Genomic DNA, 18,891 nt, shown 5'->3' with positions numbered 1-18,891 from the left:
AGATTTCCAATATTTCTTTCCGATGCAAAATCTTGCTATTAAATTAAAGCTTGAAAGTAAAGATCTGAATAGTCACGAGAAGAGAAAATAATAAATAGAGTGCATTAGTTTCTGAAAGAAGAGACTGATAAACACTGTTGACTATTCTGCTGACTATGGCCTGAGAAAAAAATGCCGAAGCTCCGGAAAAATCAGTGTGGCAAATATTAAGAACAGACGAAGAATTGCAGTCTATGTTAGAAGTGGACTTCAATGATCGAAATATTGCATGCTTTCCAGTATTTGACCAGAGTATAATGGTTTTCATGATCAGAGGAGCAGTAGCAATTATTTGAAGTGTATAACTGGTTGCTTCCCAGCCTTGAACCCAGTTCTGTAATTATACTGGTATACAAAATAAAACTTTTTAATGTTTCTCTTAAGTGTGATACCTTTCTATGCATTGTGTCTTTTTTCTGTAGATCACAGATCTTTTAATATAATATTTCTGTCGCCCTTAGTTTAATAGAAGTGGCATATTAAAGGTCTATAAAATTTAATAGAACTAATGTTATGGGCTGTCTCATACTTGCATTAAAACTTCTTAGCAGATGCTCTCCTTTTGTAGGTACCCTCAAGTAACATCTTGAATAAAGTCTAATAGTAATCAGCTATCATAATAACACTCCATTTGCCTTAGTAACAGTTTTTACAATTATGAAATATTTTTGTGGAAACATTCACCATGTCATCATTTACTTTCCCAAGGTTTGGCGGGAAGAAATCCATATGTGAATTCAGGAAGTGGACATTTAGCTCTGGATGAATTTGTCAGTTTTTCTGCAACATCCTGGTAATTTTGTGATTTATGAATACCTAGACAATTTTCACAAGCATCTTTAAACACTGTCTAAACAGAATTGTCTAAGAGAGTAACGCTGTCTACATCAGTCAGCAGAGTTGAACTTTTTTTTCGCAGGAATTAAGTTCTTACATTTCCTTTACTCTTTTACTACACAATGTTGATCTCTAGCTCTGCTATCCCATTCACAAATAAAGTAACAGTATTTTTATATCCTAACTGCATGCCTAAAAGAGCTATCACCTTGAAATCTTCACATATGTTCCAACTCTGCTTTTTATAATTTACTTTTTCAATAATAATTTTCATAGTATCATATGTTTCTTTCATATTAATTCTGTCACAGATTGGTACAAAATAGTATGTAAATACCTTTAAGCTATACTTGGAAGAATCTGAAAAGGCACCACTCTTCAGGCTCATGAGCTCACCCTGATTGTAACATAAGCTTATCAATATTTGTACAATAAACTAAGTAATTTTTTTCAGAAAAGTATTCAGAAGAATCTTTATTGAGATATAGTTAGAGATTTTTGAATAGTTTTTTTAAGTAAATTACAACTTTACATTTATGAGCTTAAAAGTTCAGCTTGATTTTTTGACAGATTTAAATTTCTTTCCAAGTCATTTGGCTCATCTTTGTTATAAGATCTAGCTCATTGGATTGTAATCCAAAATCAGAATCATGATTATCTTCTTCCATAATGTCAGCTTCTTCATTCCTTTTTCACAAAACAAGTTTTCAGGAATCTTGGGAAAAGGAATGGACTCTTTGTGGGATACAGGTCTGTGTATAGGTATCAATGAAAGATAGAATACAGTATGTTTAGACTTCTTAGAAATTCCAGATTCATTAGTTAAACAAAAATAACAATCAGTCAAGATGATGTTTTGGTTCACACCATACCATAGGGTCTTTTCTGTGCCTTTTAGCCATCCTCTTAAGTTGACCGCATAGTTACTACATTTTATATGAGGAGCTCACGACTTACCCTGATCACCAATTTTACTGTCAGAAGTACAATTTATAAGCTTTTTTCAATGAAAGGTGTAATGTTTTTCTTATAAGATTTTACAGTGAACTCGCCACATGCATAACAATATCTACCAAATAATTTATATACATAAGAGGCTGTATGAGAGTTCATTATTTTATCACTTAATACTGCTTAATAATGCTGAATTTTGGTCAAATCCATATCTTGTTCTAATTTACTTTTTTCTTCTACTTACCTAGAGCTTAAAAAGAACTTTGATAATGTGTACCTTGTTTCATAGCTCCAATTAGCTGCTTAAAAATTTATAAAAAAAACTGTTAAGCATTTAAGCATGTTTATAGACTCAGAAGGGTGTCATGTGTGTGCCAGTCAGGAGGCTGAAACCCTTAATCATGTGGTTTGGAAATCCTTATCATTCAATGCAATCTCCTGCTTGCCATTTGATACATGAACTTTATTTGAAAAAATATAACATTGATATTCTTTCTGTCACAGCTGCTGCCATTGGCTCTATTTATTTTCTTGTATTATCTTATATATTATTATCTTTCTTATCTTCTTTTGAACCAATACAAACCCATTCAAGAATATTGAATAGATACCTGGCAATGTTAACCAACATGGTATTGATGTCATAATTTATGTAAAATACATATTTGTTGAAAGCTTGATTTATAAGGTTGTCTGGCATAATGAGAATAAATGTCAGAACTAATGTTTTTTGATACAATGGGATTTTATGCGATAAATTTAGCAAGTGTCTTATTGATGTTTTATTCAGTTCATTATTATTTTTGTTTTATTTTTTCCTTAGATAGATTTAATTCTAAAATATAAATTTTAGTATTAATATATGATTCAAAACTTATCTAAGATAGTTTCTTATGATTTCTGTAGATATAAATTTCTACTTTTAAAAATAGAAATAAACAAAAACCGAAAAGCAAACCCATCTTTCTTATTGAAAAAAGATTGTTTAACTTAGATGAATAAAATATCAACTCCCATGTTATGTGTCAATTTTAAATATGATACTTACACTTGTTCTTGGAAGTTAGGTACTAGAGTAAAGAAACTTCTTACACAAAAATAAAAATAATTAAGTCAGTATAATAAATTTATCATTGCAGTTTATAAAAAAGAATATCAGGGGGTTTTAATCTATTCAATATATCATAACTTTGACTTATAGTATTTCTTTACAAGTGTTCAAGAACACCTTTTGTCATGTGGCACACATCCAACCATTAGAAATGTTTATCTCATTCTTTAACCGGCATGTCTGAAGGAATAGAAACAACAGCTGCTTCAATCCTATGTCTCAAATTCAGTAGTTCAGTAGGTAACAGAGGTGTATAAACAAGATACTTTATAAAACCTCACAAGAAAAAAATCACGTGGAGTCAGATCAGGTGACCTTGGAGGGTACTGTAAACAAGTTTTGTCATTAGATCTATGCTGACTGCGATTGAGAAAAACATCAATCAATCAATCCAATCCAGTACAGAGTTATACCGGTGAGGAAGCACACCATCTTCTTGCCAATGAATTCTCTGGTCCATCTTGCAGTTGAGGAAACAGCCATGAATGCAGCATATCCAAATAAGCAACTCGTTACAACAAACAACCAGCCTTACAACCAACAAAATAAAAGTAGAAATAATGTAGATGGATCACTGAATATAAAAATAGGAAGAGAAATAACATTATGGAGGTAGAAGAATTTTGTTATTTGGGATGTAGAATTACTAAAGATGGACGAAGCAGGAGCGATATAAAATTCCGAATAGCACAAGTGAAATGAGCTTTCAGTCAGAAATATTTTTGCTTACATCAAAAATTAATTTAAACTTCAGGAAAACATTTCTGAAAGTATATGTTTGGAACGTAACTTTATATGGAAGTGAAACTTGGACGATCGGAGTACCTGAGAAGATAATATTAGAAGCCTTTGAAATATGGTGCTATAGGATAAAGTTAAAAATCAGATGGGTGGATAAAGTGACACATGAAGAGGTGTTGCGGCAAATTTATGAAGAAAGAAGCATTTGGAAAAATATAGATAAAAGTAGGGACAGACTTGTAGGCCACATATTAAGACATCCTGGAATAGTCGTTTTAATATTGGAAGGACAGATAGAAGGGAAAAATTGTGCAGGCAGACAACGTTTGGAATATGTAAAACAAATTGTTAGGGATGTAGGATGTAGGGGGTATACCAAAATTAACGACTGGCACTAGTTAAGGAATCTTGGAGAGCTGCATCAGACCAGTCAAATGACTGAAGAAAAAAAACATTTTCTGCTTAACAGATTTACTTAACAACCATTTAGCTCTTTCTTTGTATTAAGTTGACTAATTTTTATGTATTCTATTCTGTTTATTGAAAGAAAACAAGATTTAGTACAAGTTATAATAATAACATGCATTGAAATTATGTAATTATTTTCAGATGAGGATATGCAAGAGAAAGTTCTGAGGAAAACAGATATCAGTAGTGTATCAGGTAATTAGTTTTAATTCAGCTTTTTTTACTTCAATATATATTAATATGTGAAACATTACAGCAGTAAATTGAACTAATATTTTGTATTAAAAATACTCAATGCCACTTTCAGTATTGGTAACACTTGATCACAGTGCACCTCTACTTGAGGTATACTGTTGTCCACTTTTGAAATTAGCAATAAAAAATGTTAAATACTTACCATTTTGGTTATTATCATAACTTGAAGTTTTTGCATCAAAATTTTTGTTTTCAATGTCTTTAAAATGATATGCCACAACTCTACCCTTTCGTTTAAAATTCTTTATTTGCCCTTGGTGTTTTGGTCCCATACAAAAAAAAAATATTGTTTTGATGTAGAAGCATTTGCTAAACTTTATTGTTTCACTATTGAGGCAGTCACCTAAGAGATAGTGTCGACCACTTTTGAAACCAACTTTGAAAGATATTAAATGGTTGTCATTTTAGTTTGTACTGTCATAGCTTGATCTTTTTTTATGTCAAAATTTTTGTTTTTCATTGCCCTTTATAATGATGTTTCTTAAGCAACCTTGTATTTAACATTTTATGTATATATTAAAAAAAACACAACTTTACCAAGAGTTTGTTATCAAATTTCTTTCACTGGAACAGTTGTTTGTATTGTACTATATTGAAAAAAAATACTATTTTCTTATGTTTTTTGTTGTTTTTTATCATGTTATTTTAATGAAAGATATTATTGTAGATTAATCAAATGTATTACAGCTAGTGTAAATATATATAAATATGTAAAATAGAATAAAATAATTCAAAACCAATTCACTAGAAGACTTAAGTTGTTCATTGTTGTCTATACGACATCCTGAGGACAAACAGATTTAACTCGTATTAAGACACAGGCACACTTAGTAATATTTTTCTAAGCCTACAAGGAGGTTGTCGTATTAGATGTGAGAAATGTATTTTATTATAGTTTTCAAAACAATTCAAAGTTAAGCATGAGAAGTAAAAAAAGGGAATTATAACCTGTTATGTTGGGAGGAAGTTATGCATTAATAGTTTGGGGGTCACTTCTTATTTCTTTAAGTGCATAACTTGACTGCTTCTGTAAGTTATAAGTGTAGGTGAATTTTTTCTGTTATTTACTTACATTACTTATTTGTGTTTTAACTGCCAATCCTTAATAGCACAAGGATCTCTATAAAATGTATTGCACAGCTGCTTTGCTAAATACAAATCCAAATGGTTCCTGACTTATTATTATCTCTGTTATTTTTATTTTTTCTCCAATTTTGCACTTCCTTAAAAAAGAATTTAATTCTGCATATATTCACTATTCTTTGAATCCACAAAGTATGTCTATGGTTGATTTTAAAATATAATAACCCAGCTGTTTCAGGTTTTATAGTATAATACATTCTCCATCTATCATAATAAATGACAAATCACTTCTGTTTAATCTTGTCGTCTTTTATTGCAGCTGGATCTGTTGAAATATTAAAGGTGGAGCCTTTTTCTCTGTCTTATAAACTCAGAGATTTAATTTTGTAAGTAGTCAACATATTAACCAGTGTGCAGGAGTTTCTGTCCGTGTTGAAAATTTACCGAGTCATATTTTTATGCATCATATGTAATATAGCTTTTGATTTGCTCTCTGATTAAAATGATCTTTATATCATACTTAGTTGGCAGACTGGAAGCCAGTAATAGGGTTAAATAATTTTCTGATTTAATGAATATTGTTATAATTACAGTGTCAGAGCTCTGCTATTTACTGCATTTTGAATAAAATATTTATGCAATGTAGGCTGTCAGAAATATCATACATCATTATCTCATAAGTGATAAATAATATAATATTAATGATTAATTGTTACATTATTTTATTAAGGTAATATCAACAGTTAAATAAAAATATAATCACATTAAGTCACCCCATTCATGATCGCAATGAAACATTAATTTCTCTTAACCTTAAGTATTAAAAGTGATAATGTGTTGTGATCTCTGTAAGATAATTTGAATGTGATATTTTTTCTTAATAATTATTTTGTTTTGGGGCATAAACTGTTACTGTGGTATTACTTTTATTATTTTGTTCTACCCTAACTTCTGTTAATTATTTTAGTTTTTAATTATTATTATGTTGTATTTATTATTTATTACATGAATCTTTTTCAGCAGAAATACTCAAGCTGAACTCGAAAAATAATATCCTTTTACTGCCATATCCTTTTTGTAGCATTTTGTTTATTCAGAACATATTCTATTGATAATTTTTTTTCTTAATGAGGTTTAAAAGATTATTATAATTTTTATTTTTTAGGTTTTGTTTGTATGAATGATCTGTTATGTCTTGCGTGTTAGGTGTATCTTTTGATTTTAATTCAGAGTATAATTTTTTATTATATTCATGGATTTTAGGACAGTCAAGTTGTCTTGTATGACATTTTTTTACCATAATGACATTTAGATATACCATAATGTAATATAAAAAATTTGATTTGCGTGAAGACACTCTTGATGTGTTTAAAAGGGGAAGTAAGCATAAAGAAGGACGCTTCTCTAAGTTTATATGGTAGCAAACAAATGTTATTTCATCTACATTAGTCTTTTTCCTTCTCAGTATTGTAATATATCAGAAACTGATGGCATTTTTATTACTTTTTAATTTTATTGCCTAGAATAGTTTAATTACTACTCTAGGCAATAAAAAATTTTATAAATCCTTTCAGAGTAGGTAACTGCTATTGCATTTAGATTTAATAATATCTTCATTAACCTCATTTATATATATGGCTATTTTTATAATAATCTGACACAAATACTTATCTTAAAAGATCTTGCATTTTAATCAAAATTATGTTAGTTTGCTGCATAGAGGGATTCTTTAGAAGCAGTGTTGTGTTTGACATTTCACTTTGTGTCATTTCTAGACTATAAATGTAAATAAGATTCATTCCTGCTACAGTTTTCTGATATAATGAAGATTGTTGAAAAGCAGTATGTATAATTAGAATCTTATTTTAAATTTAGCAAAATGTTAAAGAAACTTTGAAAATGTTGCAAGGAACCCATGAAAAAGACTGTAAGAGTCATATATAGTATTAGAGTTGATATTAGCATTTCAAATCAAGCATTCTAAAGTTGCTGAAATGCAAAGATTATGTTAATAATAGTCTTCTTGTTTTTAGAATACGTCATTCATAGAATTAAAGATGTAAGATTTGAGGACAAACATGAAATAAACCATTTTGAGTTAAAGAAAATCAATAAAATAGTAAAAAGCATGATCTTTAAATTTAAAAAAAATTATATATATATATATATATATATATATATATCGCTACTTTCTGTTTCTTTTTTACAGATTAATGTAAGATAAATAATAGTGCAAAAGAAGTAAAATACATCTTCACTTCTGAAAAAAATTAAAAAAAATTTCACTTATATTTAAGAATGAGTAACTGTTGGGTATATGTGTGTATGCGTGTATGCAAGTGGAGAAGCTTAATTACTAACCTTTTATTTCTACAAACAATTTTAAAAGTTAAAGATTTATTAAAATAAATTTGTATTTTTTTTCAAACATTTATTCATGTAACAGTATGTTAAGGTTGGTCGAATAAGTAAGACCGGACTGTACAACCAACTGCTGCAGATCTGGAACTTTCTGTTCTTTGACTAATATTTTTATTTTAAAAATTAAGAAAACAATTTATTAATTCTTGAGTTTAGTATTTTGTTTTAGCTATTATTTTCCTTACAGTTGGTTACTTGTGTTAGTTTACAGGTAGTATAATATACAGAAAGATTAATTGCATTATAATGGAAGGCAACACAGAATTTTACAGGTGTGGATTCTATTACAGAGAAGTCTGTTTGTAAAATAAATAATTAGATTATTGGACAAAAATTTTTATTTAGAATCATGGTACAAGGTTGTAATTATTTAAAAATTATTTATACAAGAAGTGTTGAAAAACAAAAAAAAACACTTCACTAATTAAATATCCTTTGGCTTTGATGTTCATGCACAATATTTTTTTAAATTTATTAGACTGATCTCTAGTGGTATGTTCCTTTTACGTAGAGATTTGCTGCTGAAATCCCAGCTAGGCATCTGTAATATGTCACAATTATCCCATACCTTATTCACGCTTTCAAGCTTATTTGGTGAATTAATCATATTAACAAATAAGCTTTATTTTACGATGACCAATATGTTAGTTTATTTTACTGTGTGTTTAGTATTTTTGGAGGGTATAAGAATCTGGCATTATCTGATTAGAACTTTATACATAAAGGCTTATTATAAAGCCACCAAACAGGAAAAGGCACTACTTTTATGGTGCCTGTATATCCTCTGAGAATAATTCATTGGCTCTAAAGGTCCTAGCAACCCTAGCATGAAACTAGTAACTGTCAACTTATACCTACAAAACCAAAAATTTGGGAAGAGAGAATCAAAGGTAGAGGGTTAAGCACAGGATTCCTAAAGGATGATCTACATTTAGAGGAGCCACAGTCAATACAAACCACTCCAACTAGAGGATAACTCATCAAGGTTCTCTCCAGGAAGCACGCTATGTTCATTCTGTGCAGAATTATTCAGGATGAGAGCAACATATTAATCAATTAGTACTTCTATCATAACTTCTATCTATGTAACCTCTATCAAAGTTATGCTGTTATAAAGGTTGCTATTCCAGAAATTAAAGCCACTTCAAAATATGTAAACAATTCCTAAAGGGTTTATACATTTCCCATTAATGAGTTTTTGGAAGTATTAAACAGAATTATAAACTGTTCAATTAGACCTGCAGTATATTATTTAGGTTTAATATAATCTTTCTATGCTTAGATAAAATTATATCTAAAATTTATTTTTATATGTAAAATTAAAATTAAAAATAAGTAAGATAAAAAGTTTTAAAAAAAGATAATAAGTAAAGAAAAAAATAAAAATAAGTTTCAGTTAAAAAGTTGATATAAATGTTTTAGATCCTTGGAGTCAGTAAAATTACTTGCATTGATGTTTTTGCTGATCTATTAATACAATTATTAATTGTTTTTCAAAATATTATAAAATTGATTTTCTTTAAATAAAAACATAAGAGTTTCTGTCTGTAATTATTTAAAATTCCTTCAGAATGTTTTCAGATAATCAGACTTAAAATTGCAGCCAATTTTTTTTTCTTTTATAATTTCTAATGTTTGTTTAATTTATTTTTGCACTGTGTTGTTAAATGGAGTTTTACATTTCCTTTCTGTCATTAAAGTTTCCAGTAGCTCCATATTCTTTGACTATGTGCAATTTTACAACTTGTATGAAAAAAACAAACATATTAAAAAATAAGTTTCTGCTTTTGTCACGTGTAATATTTTATATATGATGGAATAATTGGTAAAACTTTTATCTATTTTGTAAAATAAAAATGAAATACATCTAGTTATTTATATTGTAGAAATAGATATTGTAGTTTCTAGTTGAAATTTTTTTTATTTTGGAAACCTAGGCACAGTATAATAGTACGAGGGTTATTTTTTTTTTCAAGGTCCGATCGGTCACGAAATTAAAACCACAGTGAAAATTTTTTATTTGTAACAAATACTTACATAGTTACGCTATTTCACTACATAGTCGCCACTCCGATTTAGACATTTGTTGTAGCATGCTACCAACTTTCCAATACCCTCATCATAGAATGGAGCCGCCACCTGTGTTTTCAGCCATGTTTCTACTGTGGTCTGCAGCTCGATGTCTGTGCCAAAATGTTGTTCTCCTAGCCAGCGTTTCATGTGAGCAAAGAGGTGAAAATCGGATGGAGCCAAGTGCGGTTACGAACCGATGATTTTCTCGAATTGCCTCATCCACTCACTCAACGAGATCATCGGTTGACACTCGCTTCCTTCCCTGACCGCCTGCATCATGAACATTTGTACGTCCTGCTTCAAAGTTCCTGCACCATTGTCACACTTTGCTGTCACTCATTGAAGTTTCACTGTACACATTACTTATTCGTCGATGAATTTCAGCTGCATTACACCCCCCAGCCTGAAGAAATCAAATTACCGCACGCACTTCACACTTGGCGGGAGATACTATTGTTGTAGACATGTTTACATGCTAGTTGCGTATTCAGAACTAAACAAAGTGACGTGGCATGATTGAAGGCCACACTAGAGATGCTGCGCAACACATATGCGCAAAGGTACATCCGATTTTTTCGCAGGTTTTTATTTCGCGACCAATCGGACCTTGAAAAAAAAATAACCCTCGTATATTTTGGTTTTAACAGCATTGAATAACCTTAATATGAATCCTTAACAAATGATCTTTTGAGGTCAGTTAACTTATTCTTTTCATATGTATATATATATATATATATATATGTATATGTATGTATATATATATATATATATATATATATTATATTTGTAATGAATATATTTTTGTTGTAGTTAATGAAAACTAAATGCTGTAAAGGTTTATAATAAGTGAACTCAGTTGCTTATTAATGTCTTGGCTTAAGAATTATTAAAAATTATGAAAATACTTTTTATTATTTTGTATTAATGGAAACAATTTATTATATTAATAATTTTTTTTTGTTTTCAGTAACATTTGTGGTTATTTAAATGGATATAACCTAATACCATTCCATATATCTGCTGCAAGATATTGTTCTATCGCTTCTGATATATTTATATTTATATATATATATATATATATATATCAAATTATGAGATTAATATGAAAACCAAATTCACTTTTTTCCTAGCTTGATTTTGTGCTGCGGATTTCTTACCTGCTTGCACTGAGAAAACAATTAATAGAATGGTATATAGAACAATTTTCTGGTGTATAACAGTTGTTTTTATTTTTAACTAGGAAAATGTTTAGAAAGGAAGCCAATTCCACAAACTTCAGATCGTTTATTTTCTGATTTTACTGTTGGAGAACGGTGTATGATGTATGATTATGTAGTAAAGAACACTACATGCCACGGAGAAGCTATTCAGAGCGGTTCAAATTTATCGTAAGTATTTTATATATATATATATATATATATATATATAACATCAGTACCTGCCATGTTTGAAAATATTTTGCTTTATAGAAAGAAACAACTCTGAGGATTGTAAGAAATTAGGAATAGACCTAATACCACACACTCCATGATTTTGTACAATATTCATATAGTGTAATTTATTTTCATAAATAGCTCTATCTAAATAAAATTTATTTAATTAGCAAATTCATGACTAATATTACAGTATTAGGGTAAAGGATCAGATTTAAAAAAATAATCAGTAGGTGTTCACTCTCCTAGTGGGGTATAAGAAGCAGACCTACCTGCTTGCTTTACAAATTTCTCATTTGTAAATGCAGGATATCAACATTTTCAGTGTTTCATTTTTAACATAAATGAATTTTTTAAATTTGATTTAGTTTTTATTAACTTTTTTCCATCAGTTTTCTCAGAATTAAATTCTCTACAAATCTTGTCTTACAAGTTTTAATTTGATTATTGACAATTCAGCGTAGTAAATTTACACCAGTCATTAATAAATTTACTTTTTGACTCCCAATTCTTTGAGTTTTACAGTTTTTTTTAGAGTCTATTGGAGATTTAGAATACTGTGACTAGTTTTTTTTCAATTTTATATTGCGCATTGCACATAAAAACAATTTTTCTCAATAACTTTTATCTGTAGAGTTTTAGTATACGGTTATTTGACTTTAAGTGTAGAAATTTGGGTGAAACTTTCACTAGCTGCAACTTGAAGCACAAGTGTTTCGAGACCTATGTTTACGTCAACTTATTTATTTTGATGTGGGAAATGTCCTTATAAAGTATGGCTGAAATGTCTTGAAACATTCTGCTCAGAAAGTATCTGACCGTAGGTCATGAGAATAATAAAGCTTATTTCATAGATTTCAATTAAAGAACTCCCTTCATGACTACACACTTAACTGAGAGTGCCTTTCATTGCTGGAAACATTTGTTATATTTCTCTTTTGAGGACTACCAGGTTTGCTGAAGTGTTTGTCATTATGGTTGTGATGTTTCTTGTGGTTTTCAAACTGGGATTCTTTCAATGGCATCTTCAATTTGGGAACACCAGAAATCACAAAGAGCCATGTCTGGTGAATGAGGGAGCTTGATGAACCTGAGGGATTCTGTGCTTGACCAAGAAATCCTGGATTGGGCCAATGCATAATCGTCATCCAGCTGCAGCGTATGAGATTCTTCTAGGGCTGGCCTTGAGCTAAACTTCATCAGAAAGAAAATACGAAACCTATAGATATTATTTTTTATGATAGTTTAGCCTTCTGGTATGTATTCATGCCACCCAAATAGCATGGAAAAAAACAGCATCACTTTTACTGTGCTTTTTTATCTTGTCTGCTTTGTCTTAGGGATTGTGACTCCTATTTTGATGACTGAGTTTTTGCATCATATCCATACACCCAATATTCATCACTGGTTATCATGATCTTAAGAAAATTATGATTACCATTGAATATTCCTGCATGTCCTGCACAGTGTTAAAGCATCTTTTTTTAGCTTTCTGTTACAGTGAAAGCAGCTTTCGACAAATTTTGCAGGTACTTTATGCATGCCCAGATAGTCCATTAAGATTATGTATACAGAACATGTGCTAATCCCACTACTTGCAATTTTTCAAAGGGTCAGCTGATGATTTTCCATTATCAAACTGTACATATTGTTAGTGAAACTTGAATTTTGGCTTGTTGACAGCCTAGCTGTGCAATGGTTACTCTACTATAGTGTGTCCATTTCAAAAATAGTTATACTTCTTTTTAAAATGAATAAGATCTATTAGTCACAAAACTGCTAGTGTTAAAGTTGTTATAGACAAAAATTTGCATTTTCTAATATGAGAGGCATTCAGGTCAACCCAGGACTGTTAATTTTTGATAAATGTAGAACACACTTATGATAGTAAAAAATACTTTTATTTCTCGATGTAATTCCCTGCTACATTTATACATATATGTCAGCATTTCACTAGCGCCTGGTTACCTGCAGTGTGGAAAGATTTGTCATTACATCAAAACCAAGATAGGACTGACTGCTTCACACCATCGCTGCTGTTGAGATGCTGGCAATCTAGGTACACTTTGAAGGTTCCAAACTGGTGAAAATCACTGGGAACGAGGCCTGGACTGTACGGGAACTATGGCAATAACTCCCAGCCATAGTTCCATGACATGTCAGCATGTCATGGTGGGTTGTATGCGGTTGTGCATGTCCTGCAGCAACAGAATGCCTAGTCATCATACCAAGCATTGTGCCTTCTTGAAGAAATTTGCAGTAGTACTCACTGTTATACTGACTGACTCCACAGGGTAAAAAATTGATGTGAATGATGCCGTTTTTATCCCAAAAAACTGAGGCCATAACTTTGTGGCTCCAATCTGCCTCAACCAGGATCATCAGTCACTGATGAATAGCCTTCTTTAAAACATTTGCATCACTCAAATGTTTTACTGCGACTAAGAGTCTCATCACCTACTGTGCAAGGAGTTGCAATTAATCTCACCAGGTTTTTCACCTTCATGGAGATTTCATTATAACATGCTGTTCCACATATTCGTTCATTACATTGGATGCCACATTCTTTACGACTGGCTTTTTTTGTTATTTAAGGGCTGCTTCATCCCAGCATACCACACAGTAATAGCTGACACTTGTACTTTATATATACATTTACACTGTAGTTTAGCAAAAGTCTCAGATTGACGTGAACATTCCTAGTAAATTTTCTTTGCACATATGTCTTTCTAATCCGTAGTAATCTACATTTGATTATTATTTCTTAATCAAAATTGTGATTCAGTTTAAAGTTTTTAATTAATTTTTAAGTGTTTTTTTTAATTTTTCTGTTTTTGAACTTATTTCAATAACTTTTTAGCATAACTCTTTTTTATATATTTTTTAATACATTTTTCACGTTTATGTATGAATTGAATATTTTACAGTTTTAATAAAACAAATGAGGAAACAAAACCAAAAACTTTAGAGGAATTGTTAGCTGCTGAAAGAGATGCAAAAAGGCGTAGGATTCGTTATAAATCAAAAAAGGTTCATACAAACAGGAAAACACAGACTGAGGTAATACAGATTTTAATTTTTAGTTTTTATAAATTATGAATGCAGAGACTATATGAGTAATTTGTTTTTCTGTTTAATATTTTATTTAATATATTTAAAACAAGTCAATTATTGTCCTACAACAAAATAAAGACATGTAAAAAGCTGTAAACTGTTATCAAACTTTTTTTTTAAATATAGAGCTTATTGTTTTTATAACAGTAGCAAAATTATTTATGAGGTTTGTTAAAGGTTGAACTTTTGTAATAGCATGCCAACCAGTTTATATGCTGTTCCTATAAGTGGCGAGTTTTACAGACGGAATGCTATTTGGCATGTCACACTTGTTAGTGTTTGAACTAACACATGTTCGTCAGATTTTTAACAGAATGAAAATTAATGATCTTAAAAATAACATTTATGGGTTAAATTTTGTTACAAACTCAAATAAACTTTCAGAGAGACATTGAAACGCTTTAGCAAGCATTTGGAGTAAACTGTATGAGTGAAACATTGAATGATGAAGATCCCAGATCTGGACAACCTTTCACTTCAATAAACAATAATAACATTGATGCAATTTTTGCTTATGGTATGGTTCATGAAGATTGCTGCTTAACTGTCATGAGAGATTGCTGAGGAAGTGTATTATGACTTCATCAGCATGAGTGCTAATGAAGTGGATTCAGTTAGGATTATGCCTTACAATTTTAATACAAGATGTAACTTGCAAAATTCATGCCATGTTTGCTGACCAGTGATGAGAGTTAACATTAGTCAAGTCTTCTTAACAACAAAAAAAAATTTGTGAATTTTTATTTTATTATGTTAATTACTATTGAAGCGTAAAGCTGTGAAATGGTATATGTACATTGTTGATTGATGTACTTCAGGTAACCTAATTGAAAAATTTATTTTTTTGTTTTTGTATGTGAAGTGAGAGAGTTTTTTTGTAGTAAGACAGATTATTTCCCAACATATTTATGATTTAAATATGTTAAGAAATTTCAGTAATTTTATATATGCTGTTAATAAATTGTAATTAAAAAAAACTTGTATCTAAAAATAGTTCTGATACAGAGATCCGAGCATGGAGGATGATAAAAGTTATACAGATTATATGAGACAGAGTTGTAATTTTAAAGGTTTAGACCAATTATATAAAATATCGATCACTGTTTTAAAAATTATTTTAATTGAATTTTATTGAATTACAACATTCAATTTCATTTGTGTCATGAAATTTTATTCTACAAGTTTGAACTTATATCAGGCGTTGTCTGCATAACTGAGGATAACAATGGCATTAATAAACTGTAATGATGTTTCAAATGTGGAAATACAAGTTTCCAACAGATTAATGAATTTTGAGCCGCTTTAAAATGAGTATGTTTAATAATTTAAAGAATTTTTGTTAAAATTTGTTGTAACAGGCCAAGTTGACTTCCTTCTCTCTTCAAGCTCCTCCTTTTGTTAGATATTAAATATATTTTTGCTTATATGCCTTTGAACTAACATACACCATGTTTTTCTTTAAAAAAAAAAAAAAACAAAAGCAAGTCAGTATTATTGATTAAGTAAGTACTGAAAATACAATTTTGATATGCAAAATTGATGAGACATAATTTAAACTGAATATGTTTATTGATTACTATATAAATACAAGTCCACCTGATGTAAAAAAAAATATCAGTAATACAGTTGACACTGGACTGAAAAGAGCACCTCTTATCTTTGATAATGTTCCTAAGAGCGACTGAAAAGCTTTTAATGTAAGTTTTAAAATATATGGGGGATTTTTTAATTTTGGTTTGATTAGTTATTTCAAGTTGATTGATTAAAATTCAGAAATGGTAATAAATGTCATGGCTATATCACATTCTGTTAAATATTTATGAAAAAAGATGCATACACCACATGAAACTTGAAAGCTACCTGCTCACTTCTGAATAAGATTACATTATATGTACGATAGTTTATTTGTCAAATATTTATTATAAATTATTATTATATTAAATTATTTATAAATATTAATTTAAATATCAAAATTATAGTAATTTTTAAACTAGTTGCTCATCTTTGAAAAATTAACATTTCATTTTAAAATTATAGTGTGAATAATTTTTTATCAAAATATCTTTTCAAATTTTTATGACGTACAGTGAAATAAAGAGTTGGTAAGTAAAATAGAATGGGTAAAATTGCATAATAATCCATATTTGACAGCATAGCTAGAGCAATCGATTACTCGTTCCAACACCATGAGAGTTAAAACAGTTTTTCTTTCTGTGTTGTTGTTACCTTAAATTGTGTAAAATTAATGTTATATTTAAGTGCATTACTATATACAGTATATTTTTTTTTATTAATATAATTTTTAAAAGTTTCATAACACACCTGTTACTCTGTCCTGTTTAGTTACATTATTTGTGTCTTGTACAATGAATAATAATTATTATTTAAAAATAATAAATTATAGATGATAATATCCATCTTCTCTCTAAAAGATATAAAATGAGTAAACTAACATCAATAGGTGTAACTGTGTGTGAAAATTTCACATTACAAACAGTTTATGTGTGCTAGGTTAATGTAAAATGTTCATATTTACCAGTATTCCTTAACTTACTCAGAAATAACCTACTTAGTAATTTTGTTTTTAATATGTATATATTTCTAATTTGAATTCAGATCCTTTTGACAGTGAGGCATTAGTATACATTTAGATTGTTATCTAAAGGTGATAAAGTCTCTCTCTCTCTATATATAAATATATATATATATATAGTAGAAGCTAAATAATTATACAATGTATTGGTTATCTTATATTATGCCAATATGTGTATGCTTTTTTGCTTTTGCTACTTGTTTTACTCAATATTTTTATCCGTTTCCTTCTTACAGATATTACGAGAAGTTATTCAAAGTCAAATGGAAGGTTATGAAGAGTGGTTAAATCAGCAGGATAGTAATTGTATTAAAACTCTTTTAAAAACAGAGGATTCATTTTCTACTGGAGAACTTGAAAAAACTGAAAAAGATGAGGCTGATAGTAACAGAAAATGCACAGTAAAAGAAATTGTTCGAAATTGGGATGACTGGAATTATTATTATAAAGGAAATCCTCATAAATGTTATTTAAAGATTCTTGAAGAAGAAAGAGATGATAAATTGAGAGGAAATAGTAGTAGACAATCAAAAAGACGTGATGATAGTTATGATGATATTAGAGATAGAAGTAGATATAGTTGGAGTAGTGATAGTTACAGAAAAGAACCGTACACTGTAAGTAGGAAAACTGAAAGGAGCACTAGGATAACATCTGAATCATATGACTATTCACAAAGATATCGTAATGATGAAAATGAAGAGAAACATTTTAGGTGTGAAAAGTATAGAGAAACAGATTATTCACACAGCAGTCAAAAGTCTCATTCCAGTTATAAGTATCATGAAAAGAGAAAAAGAGATAGTTCTGAGCACTCAAGTAGATATCAGTACAGCAGCACCAGAGATACATTTCATGATGAGGAGCTTAGAAAAGAAAGAGATTATTATTACCAAAGAAGTTGTGAAAGTTCTGAATGCTCTGGTAAATGTAGAAAATATAACAAAGACAATTTTGATGATGATGATGAGTATAAGAAAGAACAAAGTAGTAAACATCATAAATCAAAGCACAAGCACAATAAAAAACATAAGAAAAAAAGAAAGAAATCAAAACGACATAATTCTGATAAACAAAAATACGAGAAAAAAGTTGAATCAAATTTTGATGAAAAGTCTCCATGCAGTTCTACAAATATTGAGTAAACATTTATAAACACTGTATTAATCATATTAATCACCAAAAAAGTTATGTTGTATTACCAATCAATTTGTATGCCATTATTATAATAAATTTGGATTTTAACTCATTTTGTTTTATTTTTTTTAATAGTTTTAATTTAAAATAATAGCGTTATTCAAATCCAAGTATGTATGTATATATACATGTATACTCATAAACTGTCATGTATTTATTTTTAAACTTCAGGTATAATTTTGTTATGGCTTAGTATTAAGGGATTAACTAATGCTTTAACAAGTAGTCACTTCACTCATTAGGCTTATTGTGCAGTCAGTAGACAGCAAGAAATAGTCCCGAAATCAGTATAAGAACAGCCTGCACCAGATAACACCAAAGAAAAACTGGATCTCTGATCAAAGTTCTGCAACTGTATACTCAGGATGCCAGAAAAGTAAGGAATGGATGATTAGAAATGACAATATATCCATCAGAGAAGTTTACTTTCTGACCAAGACTTTTCTGACCATTATATGAATAAATATTTTTTGTACGTCTAGTTTAAATATTAATGTTTTAATTGATTTAAATTTTTATTTTAAAGTTACATAAGCAAAAGTTTACATATTTACCATATTTTTACAAAATAT

At 29.4% G+C, this 18,891-nt stretch overlaps 1 protein-coding gene across 1 annotated transcript in view; it reads left to right on the top strand.

Moving 5' to 3' along the window:
• LOC142319657 (uncharacterized) overlaps positions 1-18,371 on the top strand; it is a 28,990-nt gene extending 10,619 nt beyond the window's left edge. The window contains exons 3-6 of the mRNA XM_075357201.1: positions 4,292-4,345; positions 11,223-11,370; positions 14,343-14,475; positions 17,359-18,371. Coding sequence (XP_075213316.1) covers positions 4,292-4,345; positions 11,223-11,370; positions 14,343-14,475; positions 17,359-18,267 — 1,244 coding nt within the window. The 3' untranslated portion in view covers positions 18,268-18,371. The remainder of the gene's footprint in view (positions 1-4,291; positions 4,346-11,222; positions 11,371-14,342; positions 14,476-17,358) is intronic.
• Positions 18,372-18,891: the final 520 nt, after the last annotated feature.

Source organism: Lycorma delicatula, chromosome 2 (genome assembly GCF_047948215.1).
Source record: "Lycorma delicatula isolate Av1 chromosome 2, ASM4794821v1, whole genome shotgun sequence".
NCBI lineage: Eukaryota > Metazoa > Arthropoda > Insecta > Hemiptera > Fulgoridae > Lycorma > Lycorma delicatula.
The sequence above is the reverse complement of the archived record's forward strand: the minus strand, read 5'-3'. Positions and strand labels throughout refer to the sequence as shown.